The sequence below is a fragment of the Euleptes europaea genome, chromosome 12 (genome assembly GCF_029931775.1).
Source record: "Euleptes europaea isolate rEulEur1 chromosome 12, rEulEur1.hap1, whole genome shotgun sequence".
Taxonomy (NCBI): Eukaryota; Metazoa; Chordata; class Lepidosauria; order Squamata; family Sphaerodactylidae; genus Euleptes; species Euleptes europaea.
In genome coordinates, this window is record NC_079323.1 from 42,070,925 (window position 1) to 42,084,500 (window position 13,576).

The 13,576-nt window shown below is 44.6% G+C and overlaps 1 protein-coding gene across 2 annotated transcripts in view; it reads right to left on the reverse strand.

Annotated features, from left to right (window-relative positions):
- Positions 1 to 13,576, reverse strand: part of POU2F1 (POU class 2 homeobox 1) — a 131,286-nt gene that overhangs the window by 21,870 nt on the left and 95,840 nt on the right. For both annotated transcript variants that reach the window (XM_056858251.1, XM_056858250.1), the window contains exons 5-7: positions 12,282 to 12,401; positions 6,347 to 6,526; positions 4,218 to 4,344 (exon numbers count right to left, since the gene is read on the reverse strand). In XM_056858251.1, coding sequence (XP_056714229.1) covers positions 4,218 to 4,344; positions 6,347 to 6,526; positions 12,282 to 12,401 — 427 coding nt within the window. The remainder of the gene's footprint in view (positions 1 to 4,217; positions 4,345 to 6,346; positions 6,527 to 12,281; positions 12,402 to 13,576) is intronic.

Sequence of the window (13,576 nt, forward strand, 5' to 3'; positions counted from 1 at the left end):
GAGACCCTCATCCGATCTGACGGAGTCCTGAAGAATTCGATTTGATAGCCTTGGCGGATTAATTGAAGCACCCATACGTCTGGTTGGGAGGCTTCCCACTGAGGGTAGAACAGTGAGAGCCTGCCCCCCCACCGGGAGTGGAAGCACCCATACCATACCCATACCCATAATTGAAGCACCCATACGTCTGGTTGGGAGGCTTCCCACTGAGGATAGAACAGTGAGAGCCTGCTCCCCACCGGGAGTGGATTGGCGTCATTGTTTCGTTTGGCATGTAGACTTGTCCCCTCTTTCTCCTTGAAAGTTGGAGAATCTATTAGATCTTGAGAATCGACCTCCTCTTCGAAAGTAGCCACGGTTCGAGTTTCAGTGACCTCTTTTCAGTTCTGGCCTGAAACGTTGGAGGGTATGGTAGGAACGAAAGGACGCATTGGATGAGAATCCTTTAGAGTCCTTGCGTAAACTCTTGGGGAGCATCTTTTTATCCCTAGTTTCCACCAGGATGGAATCATGCTTATCCCCGAAAAGTCTCTTCCCCTGGTAGGGATAGCCCATTAGAACCGATTTAGATCGGTGTTCAGTCTGCCATGGGCGGAGCCAGAGAGCCCTTCTAGCGGCTGAGGCAGTAGCCATGGCTCTAGCCGCAAAGGTCATAGTATCTAGAGTAGAATCTGCTAAAAAAGATACAGCTCTCAGAATTCTTGACACGCCTTCAAGGGCATTTTTGTCTTCTGCAGGTATAAGCTGAGCTAGTTTCCGGGCCCAAATAATGGCCGCTCTGGAAACTAAGGCCGATGTTATGGAGGAACTTATGTCCAAGGCGGAAGCCTCATGAGATTTTTTACATGCAAGTTCCGTCTTTCTGTCAGCTGGGTCTCTAATCATCACTAAGCCCTCCTTGGTGACCAGATCTGAGGAGTGTAGTGCTGTAACTGGTGACTCCACGAAGGGAGCCTTCAGTAGCTCGGATGTATTGCTGGCTATGGTGTATAAGTTTCAAGTAGCTAAGGGAACCTGTTTGGTTGCCATGGGTTTATCCCACTCCGCCTTTAGTAAGATAAGGAAATAATCTGGGACCGGTACTGCCCTATCTGGGGCTTCATGCATATGGAAGAATTCTTTGGTACCTCTCTTTTTCTGCTCTGATTGTTTTTCTGATTCTTCAGAGAGGTCCAAGGCTGCTAGTTAGTAATAGAGGAAATTCCTCAGTATTAAAGATTCTATTTTGTTTAGGTTGCTCAAGCATCTCTTCTCCATCTGAAGAGAATTCGCCCTCCTCATCACTCCCTTCGTCTGCAGAAGAGAAATGGGAGGTGGACTGTTGCAACAGGTTGCTACGAGGGTCTACAGAATTCCTATGTTCCCCCCCTTCCAACTGGTTGGTAGAGGGATCCAGCACCTGAGCTATGGAACTTCCCTCTTGTCTGGCTGCAGTCTGCCCTGCTATGATGGATGGTGAAGGGAAGACTGGCTGTGCTGCTCTTAAACCTTCAGTGAAGGCATCTTTAATTAAGGAGGAAAGCTCTGCCTTTAAAAATGAGAGGCCGCTAGCATCAAATAAGGGAGGGGGAAGAAAGACAGGGGCAGTTGTCATAGCATCGCCAGGGACAAGTTGAGGCGAGACGCCTGGGAAGAGGGTGGGTGAGACGCCCATGGGCGTGCCGGGGTTAAGAATGGGCGAGACGCCCGCAAACATGGCGGTAGAAGGGACTGGCGAGACCCCAACTGCTTGAGTAATCCCCCGTGCGCTAATTGTGGGAGGAGCGGCAGACGCTGCTGTGATCTCCCCAGCGCAAACCGGGGCGAGGGAAGCAGCGGTAGCCGCTGAAAGCCCCGTGCCACAATCGCTAGCTGCGGTTTGAAATTCGGCTGCGTGCGCTGTATTTTCCAAAGCGGCAAAGGCCGCTGTTCCGCCCCCTGTAGCCTTACCGGCACGGTTTTTAGAGGCGGCCTGTGGGGCGGGTGTCGCTGCGGCTTTTCCTTTGTTGCCGCTTCTAGGCGCGGCGGAGGAAAGAGAGGTGCGGGTGGCTGAAAGCAGGCGTTTAGCGCTGCTGGTTTTAGAGGTGCCGGTCTGCTTTCTTTTGCCCGATCCAGAGCCCCCTTTTTTCTTACCCTTGATCTCAGTGGGGTAGCTGCAGGATGGTTGCTCCTGCGTTGTCTGCGTAGGCTCAAGTAGACCCGGGTCTAGATCTCCCGGGACAATGAAGGAATCGGGCTGCTTGTCCGCCATTTTGTAAAATGTAAAAAATCTAATAAGGTTCAGTAGAGAATTAGTAAGGAGAAGACAAGAAAGGAAGGATAATCTATACTAAGAAGAAAGGTAGAATGAAAGAACAAGGCTATTTCCTAATAGGTCTGCAGAGAGCTGCAACTCTGAGCTGATCTCCCGACGAGGCAGGAAACAAAACTGAAAGGGAAGGAGGGGCGTTTTCCCTTAAGTGACAGGAAATTAAGTTTTGAGTCCTGCCTCCCGGAGCACGAGGAAAGGAAAACACCCTTTCTAAAGATGTCCTTCTCCCTCTGAGCGAGAACATTCATACACAAGATCCCCCATCCGCAGCTTGAAACGCTGCCATCTGACCAAGACAGCATGGGCCCGCCTAACTCTGCCAAGCCTGAATTGTAGCAGGAGGAGGGGATACCAGTTGAGTTCTGGAAATTAATGGGTTTCTTGAAGCAGAAACTAGCTGGAAACCATTTGGGCATCATCTAGAAACACACATTGCATTAAGGAGTCTTAGAGTCACTCTAGCATGCAGAACAGGTAGCAGAAATTGAATTTTGATTTTTAAAAACTGGAGCCTTTAGCCCAAATTCTGGTCCTAAGTGGGGAAAACCGAGTATTTGACAACTCACTCCTGTGGAACTGGCCAAAAAAACAAAACAAAAACAAAACACTGATGAAAAGGGGCCTGCATACTCATAAGGGAGTATGTTTCACCCTGCCTTACAAACTTGGCAGTTCCTCTGGAAGAAGAAGAAGAGTTGGTTTTTATATGCCGACTTTCTCTACCACTTAAGGGAGACTCAAACCGGCTTACAATCACCTTCCCTTCTCCTCCCCACAACAGACACCCTGTGAGGTAGGTGGGGCTGAGAGAGCTCTAACAGAGCTGTGACTTGCCCAAGGTCACCCAGCTGGCTTCGTGTGTAGGAGTGGGGAAACAAATCCAGTTCACCAGATGAGCCTCCGCCGCTCATGTGGAGGAGTGGGGAATCGAACCCAGTTCTCCAGATCAGACTCCACCGCTCTTAACCACTACACCATGCTGGCTCTCTTAGCAAGGATGGTTCATTCATATCAAGATAAGCTGTAGCAGCAGAAAGCTTAGCCCTAGGCACTAGTGTGCTCATGGCATGCTGAGAAGCTGAACTCCAGGCGAGGGATATACTCACTCAGTCCCACAGGAGTTACAGTTGGATTAACAACCCTGAAATAAGCAATGCTGCTAAGCCCTGAGAAGAAATGGCCAGAAAAAAATGCAGTTGTCCTAAGAATGCTTTGGAGGTTCCTTCGTTAACCCTCCACACTTAAAAATGAGCAGTGCAAAAACTAAGATTCCAAGCTCCCTTCCCAAAACAGGAGAGATTTAAAACAAACAAACAAATTAATTCACAGTGGGTAGCCGTGTTAGTCTGTCTGCAGTAGTAGAAAAGAGCAAGAGTCCAGTAGCACCTTAAAGACTAACAAAAATATTTTCTGGCAGGGTATGAGCTTTCGTGAGATATCTGAAGAAGTGAGCTGTGGCTCACGAAAGCTCATACCCTGCCAGAAAATATTTTTGTTAGTCTTTAAGGTGCTACTGGACTCTTGCTCTTTTCTACTAAATAAACAAAAGCAATAGAAGGCCCTTGGCTCATGGATTTGAGCTGCATTTATTCACTCAAGAGGAAAGAGGTATCAGACTTCCTTGAATGCATATCCCTGGGAATGTATGGCTCCTCTTGGTGGTCGGCACGCAACAAAACAGATGAAGGGGACTATTTGACAAGTCATCAGTGGCATCTTTACAGAACCACTGGGCGAAAACGCATGGTCGCTTTATCCTCCTTTAATCCCTGATTCAGCCAGGATTCAGCGAGGATTGAACGCATGCGTTTTGCCTAATGTGCGTTCGATCCTGGCTAAAACAGGGATTAAAGGAGGATAAAGCGACAGTGCGTTTTTGCCCCACAGTGTCCCCGTTAAAGCCCTTTTGGAAAAAACCCCGGCTCACCCTGCTGCCCCTGCGGCGTTTGTGAGATGATGAACTGTGCTGGTTGCAAGCTGGTTGTTGGGTGCACCAACACAAACTGTTGCAGGTTGAGATTCTGTTGTTGGAGCTGCTGCAGGTGCTGCAAATCCTTCAAGAAGCAAAACGGTGTTAGGAGCAGCCCAAACTTAGACGTCCATTCCCGCCCTTTAAAGACCCTTTCAGAAAGAAGTGCCATTCAGGGCAATGGACAAACTCACTATACGGCCTGCTAAAAAGTTGCTAACGCATTAGCATAGTACTGATATAGGATTATGGGTGTAACCTCTGGCACCTCTATCATATGTCTTGAAGGTTTCAGCTATACCATAGGGTTCCTCAACAGAAATAGATGCTCAACGCTAGGGAAGTACTGATGTTTTTGGCTGGCATGGAACTCAGTCACAGGAAGCCTCCTTCATTTTCTGTAGCAGTCTTCAGCTGGCGACAGGGTAGGAGTGGAGGCAGGCAAAGAGAATAGCTGCCATTGCTATCAGTATCCTTCAGATGAATAGGCAAGAAGCTCAGGCAGCCTGCAGAAGGGCCCAGCCCAGTGAGTACTGTTCTGAACAGCTGTTTCCACTGATGCATCTGCCAGAGACAAAGTATGGGGAGAATACACATGGAACATCCTATATGTTGTGTAGTTGAAAACAAGTATACATGGCAAAACATGCCATCTGGCAGTGGACTAATCTAGTTTGCCAAAAGCCATGTTTCTTGATTTAATCTTACAGAACTACCTCTAGGAAACTCCTGGGTGGGCTAACAGGATGACCTAAGCGGACAGGAAAGCCCCCAGATGCAACAATACTGGCCTATTCTAACTACTCAAGCTAACTATTCTACCCAGCACAAGCACAATGGAACAAGAGCTTGACTAAGGCTGCAGTGCTATGCATATTTACAAGAAAGAAGAAATCCCTCTGAGCTCAGAGAAACTTTCTTCTGAGTAAACATGAAAAGCAATGAGCTGCAGGTCACCCAGTGATGCTTTTCAGCCAATGCAATGTGTAATGTGTGTAGATGATTGTTCAATAGCTTCAAATTGAATTTGAATGGGGCATGTTAACATTTTTCTTGCAGCATGTTAAGAAGTGCTTTTTTACACCTACATGGAGTCAGCTAGAAGGGACCACCCAGTCAAAAGGGCATTACTTTCCAGTACAATGGACAACAAAACTAGCCCCATTTACTTACAGTGCACTATAATAGCAAGCAAAATGTTACAACCATTACTATATAAAATATAGACGCTCTCTATTAAATATATATATAGTAATAGTATGTATTACTCAAAAACCTGCTAGCAGATTTTCAACAGCATCACCGTTATATTCATATCCCAGCAGAAGGTTCTTTATTGATTGCACTTGAGGTTAAGTCATGCTTGTAAAATCAGTTAATTAAAAGAAATACAGCACTGCCTCTGATGCTGAGGTCGGGCCACTTAATCAATTATTCAAGAAATGTCATGCTAAAACAAACAAATACTTGGGGTAATGTGTTGACAATAGCAATTCAAATAAGCAAACCTGGCTATGCTTAAAGAGCAAAATACACCTGTACGCTCCAACCTGAAGTTGAATGTTTCCCCAAAAGGAATGGATAGTTTGTAGCTTTTCTCATACATTTCCTCCAAGGATACCAGAGCAGCGCACATGGGTGTTTTTTGTTTTGTTTTGCCTGTAGCATCTCATGAGGTAGGTTAGTCTGAGGAATACATGATTGGCCAAAGAGCACCCAATGAGCTTCATAGCCAAGTGCGGATTTGAACTTAGGTCACCATGTTGAATTCCAACCCTTGTCTATTATATGGGGTGAATGTTGCAGCCAGATCGCCCTCACATCCGATATAAGACAGATCCATGAATTGTCTGTGGAAGGCAACTTGCATCTCTCTTGCCTATATTTTACATGAGGAAAAGTATAGCTCTCCATAAGAGGTATGCGCAATCATTGGGAGACAGGGGAACAGCAGGCTATGTAGCCAAGAGTACTCAAAAGCCAGGGTACCTGTAGGTCTTCATTCAGTTGTTTCAGGGAGAGAGACAAAAGGAGAAGATGTGTTTGGCCAGGCCAAAACTATGAACGCCCTGAAAGGTAAAGCTCACCTGTGCAATTTGTATGGGCTGAGACAGAGGGATCTGTGTCATGGGCGTTGCAGCAGAAGCGGAGATGGTGGCGCCTGCAGCATTGTGCTGCTGACTGGCTGAATGCTGCACTGCAGCGGCCAGCAACTGTGCCTGTGCCTGTTGTAGCAATAATTGCTGCTGGGCTGGTGTCAATGTGAGCTGCAAAGAAGTTTGAGGAAAGGGGTTAATGGCGCAAAGAGTAATCCTTTCCGCGAATCGCCAGCGCTGCATCTAGACTGGCTTCCACCAGACAATTCTACAAAGGCACTAGCTGTTTGCTCTAGGTACGTTACAAATCAACCTCTATAGATAATTTAAAATCAGGGTGCTGGCACAGGCATTATACCGAGCCTATTGTGACCACTGGTTCCACTGGGATTATAGAGGCTTCTCTATGGCCCCGCTTCGAGATTAATGGGAAAAACGTAATTAGCTAGCGAGCAATAGAAAGAATCAGCGGCGACAGGAAATAGCAAGCAAAAAGGACAAGCCATCCACTGACAGGCTTTGAAAGGAAATTTACACCCGCCAGAAGCACAAGTGATTAGCCAGATGAATGAGAAATACAAATGCTGGCTGTGGTTACCAAACAAACTGATAATACTCCAGCTGCTTCACATTAGCATGAATCCCTGCCATGTTCCATCATCTCCATTATGCCTTAAGATATAGCTAAAGAACATGCGCCTCATTTGTTTCTCTCCAAGCCCCCCCACCCCCCGCATCCACCTTTTTTGTTTTGATAGGATTGAGCTGGTAGGTTGACATCTCTGCCAGTTTCCAAACATGCATTATCTCTATGAAACAGGTGGTGTCAGACTCTTTCCTGTACGTGAATATTCTTGCCAATTTTTTTTTTTTGCATTGAAAGAGTCCCCATCTTCCAAAGACCTGCATCTGGTCTCAGTGTGGCCAAGAGTGGTTCTAGACAAAATGATATGTTTGGAACAGACTGTTCGCTGTATTGATGCAAACATACATTTTACAAATCAGAACTACGAAGAGTAAAAAATCAGACTCAAATTAAAGCCCACTGAGTATGGAAAGAATTACTCTATAATATCTTCTGGTGAACAATCTGCCATAAATAAAACCTAAGCACAGTGAGTTTACAGATGGCCGCCAACTTCTACAAAATAAACAAGGGGGGAAAGCCTCCAATTTTCCATTCATATCTTAAAAATGGTAGAAGAGATTATCATTTTTCACTCTCACTCTTACAATGGAAACAAACACTGATAGTTTACAAAAAGTTCTCAATCCCATATGAAGGCTTTAAAAGGAGATCTAAACGTTCATGGCATCCAAAATGGAGTAACATCTGTAAAAATACTTAAATAGTTCATCTGATATTCATGAATACGACTGAAATTTCATGAGCATATTAACATCTGATTTGAGGATAACCCCAAACCCTCCTTCACTGTAATCATGGAAGTCATAATACTGTTTCTGTGACATCATCAAGAATATGTTAGCACTCTGATGAGACTCAAAAAAGGGAAATATGGAGCAAGAGAAATCTTTTCTAAAAAAAATGCTGCCCAGTAACATAACACTTGCTACCGTTTACTGATAACCTGAAACCAAAGTGTCCTACTAAAATCTTCAGGGGCTGTCCTTATAGAAATTCTCCATCTGAGCCAAGCGCAGAGCTGTGACTTGGCAGGGTGTTTCAGACTTATACATACACAAGAGGGAACCCACAAGGACTTGTGGGAGGCATTTCACTTCCCCCTCTCCCGCTATTTCCTCTTTCCTGAAAGCCACCATAGCCTCTCCCCTTTTCCTGCTCTTCTTTCCACCCAACAGCAACCTACCTTCATCAGCTTCACTGTCTTAAGCTTTCCCAATCTTCCACCCTGGCAGGCCCTACCTAGGAAAATTGTGGCCCACTTTTGTGGTATGGCCACTGGGTCAGGCACACTTGCCTGCTAAGGAACCTTCAAGGGCTTGTGGGGTGGCACTGCACTTTTCCTTGTATCCCACTCCCTACATTATTTCCTCTTTCCCTCCTCCTGTCAATCCCCATATTATCTCCCCTTTGCCTGCCTCCTTCTCTCCTTCTCAGCTACTCACCAACCGACTCTTTATCTGCCTATCATCTTCAGCTATATTTATTATTTATTTACTGCATTTATACCCCACTTTTCTTCACAGTGGGGACTAAATCAGCTTACATTATTCTGCTCTCCTCTTTTTTATCTGCACAACAACCCTGTGAAGTAGGTTAGGCTGAAAGTACATGACTGGTCCAAAATCACCCAGTGAGCTTCCACAGTAAAATAGGGATTCGAAACTGGGTCTCCAAGACCCTACTCTGAAGCTCTGCTACACCACATTGGCTTTCATAGGGTGCCTGCTGTTGAACAGTAGCAAGCAGCCAGGCCTAGTTGAAAGCTTGAAAGTCAGTTGGCATCAGGTCAACGCAAGTCAGTTGGTATCAGGTCACCCAGAGGTTGCTGCCCGGCCTAGAGCTGCCAACCTCCAGATGAGAACTGGAGACCTCCCAGAATTATAACTGAACTCCAGACAACAGATATCTGTCCCCGTGGAGAAATTGGCTGCTTTGGAGGGGAGGACTCTATGGCATTATATCCGACTGAGGCTTCTCCCCTCCCCTCCCCTTCCCAAACCCTGCCTCCCACAGACTCCATGCCAAATCTCCAGGAATTTCCCAACCTGGAGCTAGCAATCCTAGCTAGTCTTCCCTCAAAGGGCAAAACAGCCCTGGATAGGGCCCTGCACCCTCCCCCTGCCCTTTACTCACAGAAACTCCAAGCCTGGAATGCTACGGTTCCCTAGCAACAGCCACTGAGGGAATCACTTGTTAAAGCTACAGGCACTTCTTTTATCATTTTGGGTTTTTAAAAACACCCCCATTTTTTAAAAAAAGATTTCACATTTTCTGCAAACCTTGGGCATTATTCAGGTTTGTAGATAGATCTCTTTTGCCTGTTCACCGTTCCAGTGGATTTAAGTATCCTCATATTTGGCCGACGTCACTATTAGTATATAGATGTATTTTATTCCCCACCTTTCTTGAAGCAAGATTCTACTTGTGGCAACGTACATACAAATAAATACTACCATGCTACAGAAAAATCAGAATTTAAAAATGTAACAATTTAACATCTCAAACAACTGACAGAAGACATAAGAATGGCTTCAGAAACAGTAAGATTTTTACTTTAAAAAACAGTAACATTGGGATTAACAGGGCCTTCCTAGATGGGAAGTGCCATGAAGCCAAGCCCACCTCTTGCCATAACAGACAATACTTCTTGTGACATGAACCAGCCTTTCCCACATGAGACATAAAGAAGAGGTGTTCTGCCACAAGGTTCGATTCAGGCAGCATATGGTTTAAAAAACTAAAAACCAGCCCCTTGAATTGAGCCCAGAAGACAACTGGCAAATAGTGCAGATTAGGGCCACATGATCCTAGCAAACTGCTCCCACCAGAATATAGGACACGATTTCACACTACCTGAAGTTTCCAAATTCTCTTCAAGGGCAACTCCACACAAAATGTATTACTGTAGTCAAGCCTAATTTTACAAATGCCTGGATGACAGTCGCTCAATCACGCATCTCCAGGTAAGGCTGCAGACAATTAATAAGACAGACTGGTGGAAGGTGTACCTGGCCATTTCTACCCGGACCTAACCCACCACGACTTGGCTGACTGCAGAATCCACACTGTATGTCAGCAGATGGTGGTCATCCTTTGGAAAGCAGGGATGAGAAACCAGGATTACTTTTCAACCAACCAATCACTGCCTTAGCACTATGTCAGATAATACCTTTACTAGGACCAACAGAAAATCACAAAGCAGTGAGCAAGATTTCACAGAACTTTTTCTTGGAAGAGAAGGATGGGCAAGAAGAGAAAAAGTTGCAGAAGCCCCATCTTCAGTATGTTACAGTGGTGATTCATTAAGCCATCCACAACCCTATTACTAGGGCATATTTTTTAAAAAAAGGTAAAGGTCCCCTGTGCAAGCACCGGGTCATTCCTGACCCATGGGGTGACATCACATCCCGACGTTTCCTAGGCAGACTTTGTTTAGGGGGTGGTTTGTCAGTGCCTTCCCCAGTCATCTTCCCTTTACCCCCAGCAAGCTGGGACCTCATTTTACCGACCTCGGAAAGATGGAAGGCTGAGTCAACCTTGAGCCGGCTACCTGAAACCAACTTCCGTTGGGATCGAACACAGGTCGTGAGCAGAGCTTGGACTGCAGTACTGCAGCTTACCACTCTGCGCCACGGGGCTCTTAGGGCATGTTTTAGGGATGGTGTCATGATGAGGCTTGGAGACAAAACATACACACACACAGCCTCTGACTTACTGCATCGTCTAAAATTCATCTCCCACGTCACTAATATAAGGACTATTGATACTTAAAAAGAATCCAAAAAGACACATACAAGCAGATTCTTTTTGTCCAACACTAGCCTTTTCTTACTGGAACAAGAGTATTGGAACAAGTTGTTCCCTGATGAAGTGTCAAAGAAGTGTTACATTTGATACACTATAAATTGAATATATATTGCATATTTGTATATTTTATATAATTTCTATATTATTGTAGTAATCAGATATTCATTTCTGTGAGATAAGAAGTACAGTTGTTACCTCTTTCTTTACTTTCCTAATACTTTTTAAAGGACTATTAAGTTTTTCTTTAAGCTTGCCCCCTGCTGTACCAGTATCCAGTATATTCTGATTAGAATGACATTTAAATAATTGCTGGCATTTATATTTTCAAAGTAGGTCTGGCCAATGCTTCATTGTCCTAATATGACCCCTGAGCCACTGGCCATAAATTAATTTAACCTGCAAATTGTTTTCTGAATCACCATTTAAAGATTGTTATGTAATACGATAGGCTTCTACGGTGCCTTATATCAATATCAATCTCTCTTCCTTTTTCCCATTTTCGTTGGGGAAAAATAGATATGCAGCTTGAAGGAGTTCTGTGAACCTCTAAAGCTAGCTCATTTTGAGTTTTAGCTGGTTGTCAGGAGCAGGCTATGAAGCCAGTGCATGGTTGTGCTCCCAGGTGTTGTTTTGCAGTTCTCTCCAAGGCCAGTCCGTGCCCTGTGTTTAAACTTCTTAGAGTCCTTCTCAAATTCCTTTAGTGTGGGAATTGCCAAGTACTCCTTCCTGCCTCTGGGAGGGGGGTTGCCTGGGTTACTGGTTACCTCCTTTTGATTTTCTATATATGCCATGTGCCTTACCTCAGCCCCTTACTAGTATCATTCTGAATATAGTTTCTGTAACCTGTCGATTCTACCCAATAAAACTGCTTTCGTGGATTTGCCGTCTGCTGAATTCTGTTTGAGGGATGGAGTGCAGGGCTAGAGCTTACACCGGTCCTAATAAAAGTTCCTGCTTGGTTTAGAACTGACGCTGCTATTCCTACTCCTGATCAAAATGGAAAAATAGAGCTAGGTATCACTATGTCGATGATGTCTCACTCCAAATGAGACATAAAACAGTTGTGGGAGATAATGATATTGCAAAGCATCAGAAAACAGTTCTCACAGAAGCAAGGAATAATCTTCCACATTATCCTTTACAACTGCTTGCACAGGAAAGAGAAACCAGCACATGGTCATCATACTCCTCAAGGTCCACCCATTACCATGATCTGGAAGGACAAATGTCACAGAGGTCCTGAAAACACAGCAGGAAGTATTTCTCTCTCTCAACACATTCCATCAGGACACCAAGCTGGGTGCACTTCCATGACTAGGTCTGACACTGACAGGTCAAGCAAGGGTATTTGCTTTCCAGATATGCCTGGAATTAAAATGCAGTGACCTCGTATTGCTTTTTAATTGGGCAATTAGCTAGACAACACCACCAGACGGGGGGCTTCTCACAATGCACTTGGGCTCCTCTTACCCCAGTGATCTGTCCTCCGGCCAGCATGAGCTGGGTCTGGGGTATGGCCGCCTGCACTGAAGGCTGCTGGGAAGGCTGGCTTGGCTGTTGACTGTCCCCAGATTCTTCATTAGATTTAGACTAGGAAAGAAAATATATAAGCCTTTGTAGAGCAAAATATGGAAGGACACAGCCATCTTAATTGTTCTTCATTACAAACTCTTATGACTGATATACGTTAAGTGGTTTGAGAAATACCTGCTTACTGTAATAATTAATTCCCATAGCATAACTGTAGATAATGGAACAGGATTTCATGTGATAACATCAATTGTAATAGAAGAAACAAGCAACAATGAGTGTAAATGAACAATTCCCCAAACAGTCACCCAGGTCCAGAATCGCTCCATATGTTCAAGACCTCCAATTCACACAGACAAATGGTGGTTGAGGCTAGTACCTTGTTTGGCATATAACAATGATACACCTGAATTTTTAAATATATATTGTGTACACATTTGCACTGAGAGGGTGGAAGCACCCAACATGGTAGTTTGGATCAGGCCAGTACATATTCTTTCCATACAAATACAAATGACCTCAAGTCAACATACAGTTGCAAAGTAGAAAGGGTGCTCACTTGAAAAACCTTACGTACTGAATTGCACTCAGGAAAACACTCACACACACACTCATCTTAGTCCCTAAATTAGAGAAATGCAGTATTTATATAGGCCTTTATATAAAACCATTTTATAAAAGAAGAAATTCCTGTAGCCATGAGGGATGAAATGCAAGCGAGAAAGCACATGAAAAGGAAAAAAAAACAAGAGGAGGGGGGTTATGGTAATTAAAACTGCTTATGCAGAACATTAAAATTCTGCATAGATTTGCATATTTTCTACCACCTGTTTTGGGGACTGCAGAGCAGGCTAATTAACATAGAGGCTCTGATTAATTCTGCCAGTCATTGAGAGATAATTACAGCACAGGACTGTAAACATTCTACACTGGAGATATAGCCTGTTTGCCAACATCTCTCTCAGGGATTGAAAGTTTACCATGGCAACCAAGGCAATTTTCTGCCTCTTTCTCTTGGAGAGGAAGGTCACTATCTCCCCTTTTTTCAAAATCATCATATGTAACTAGGTGCATATTCTAGGAGGTTTCCAAGAATGCTCTATCCTAGCTCCTTAGTTCTCCTACAGAGTGAAGCCACTGCACAATAACACGATATGCTTTTCCCTTTTGATGCATTGCTCAGATGATCTCAAGAAAGGGAGCAACCAGTGGATTGTAATGCTGTAGGGCACTCT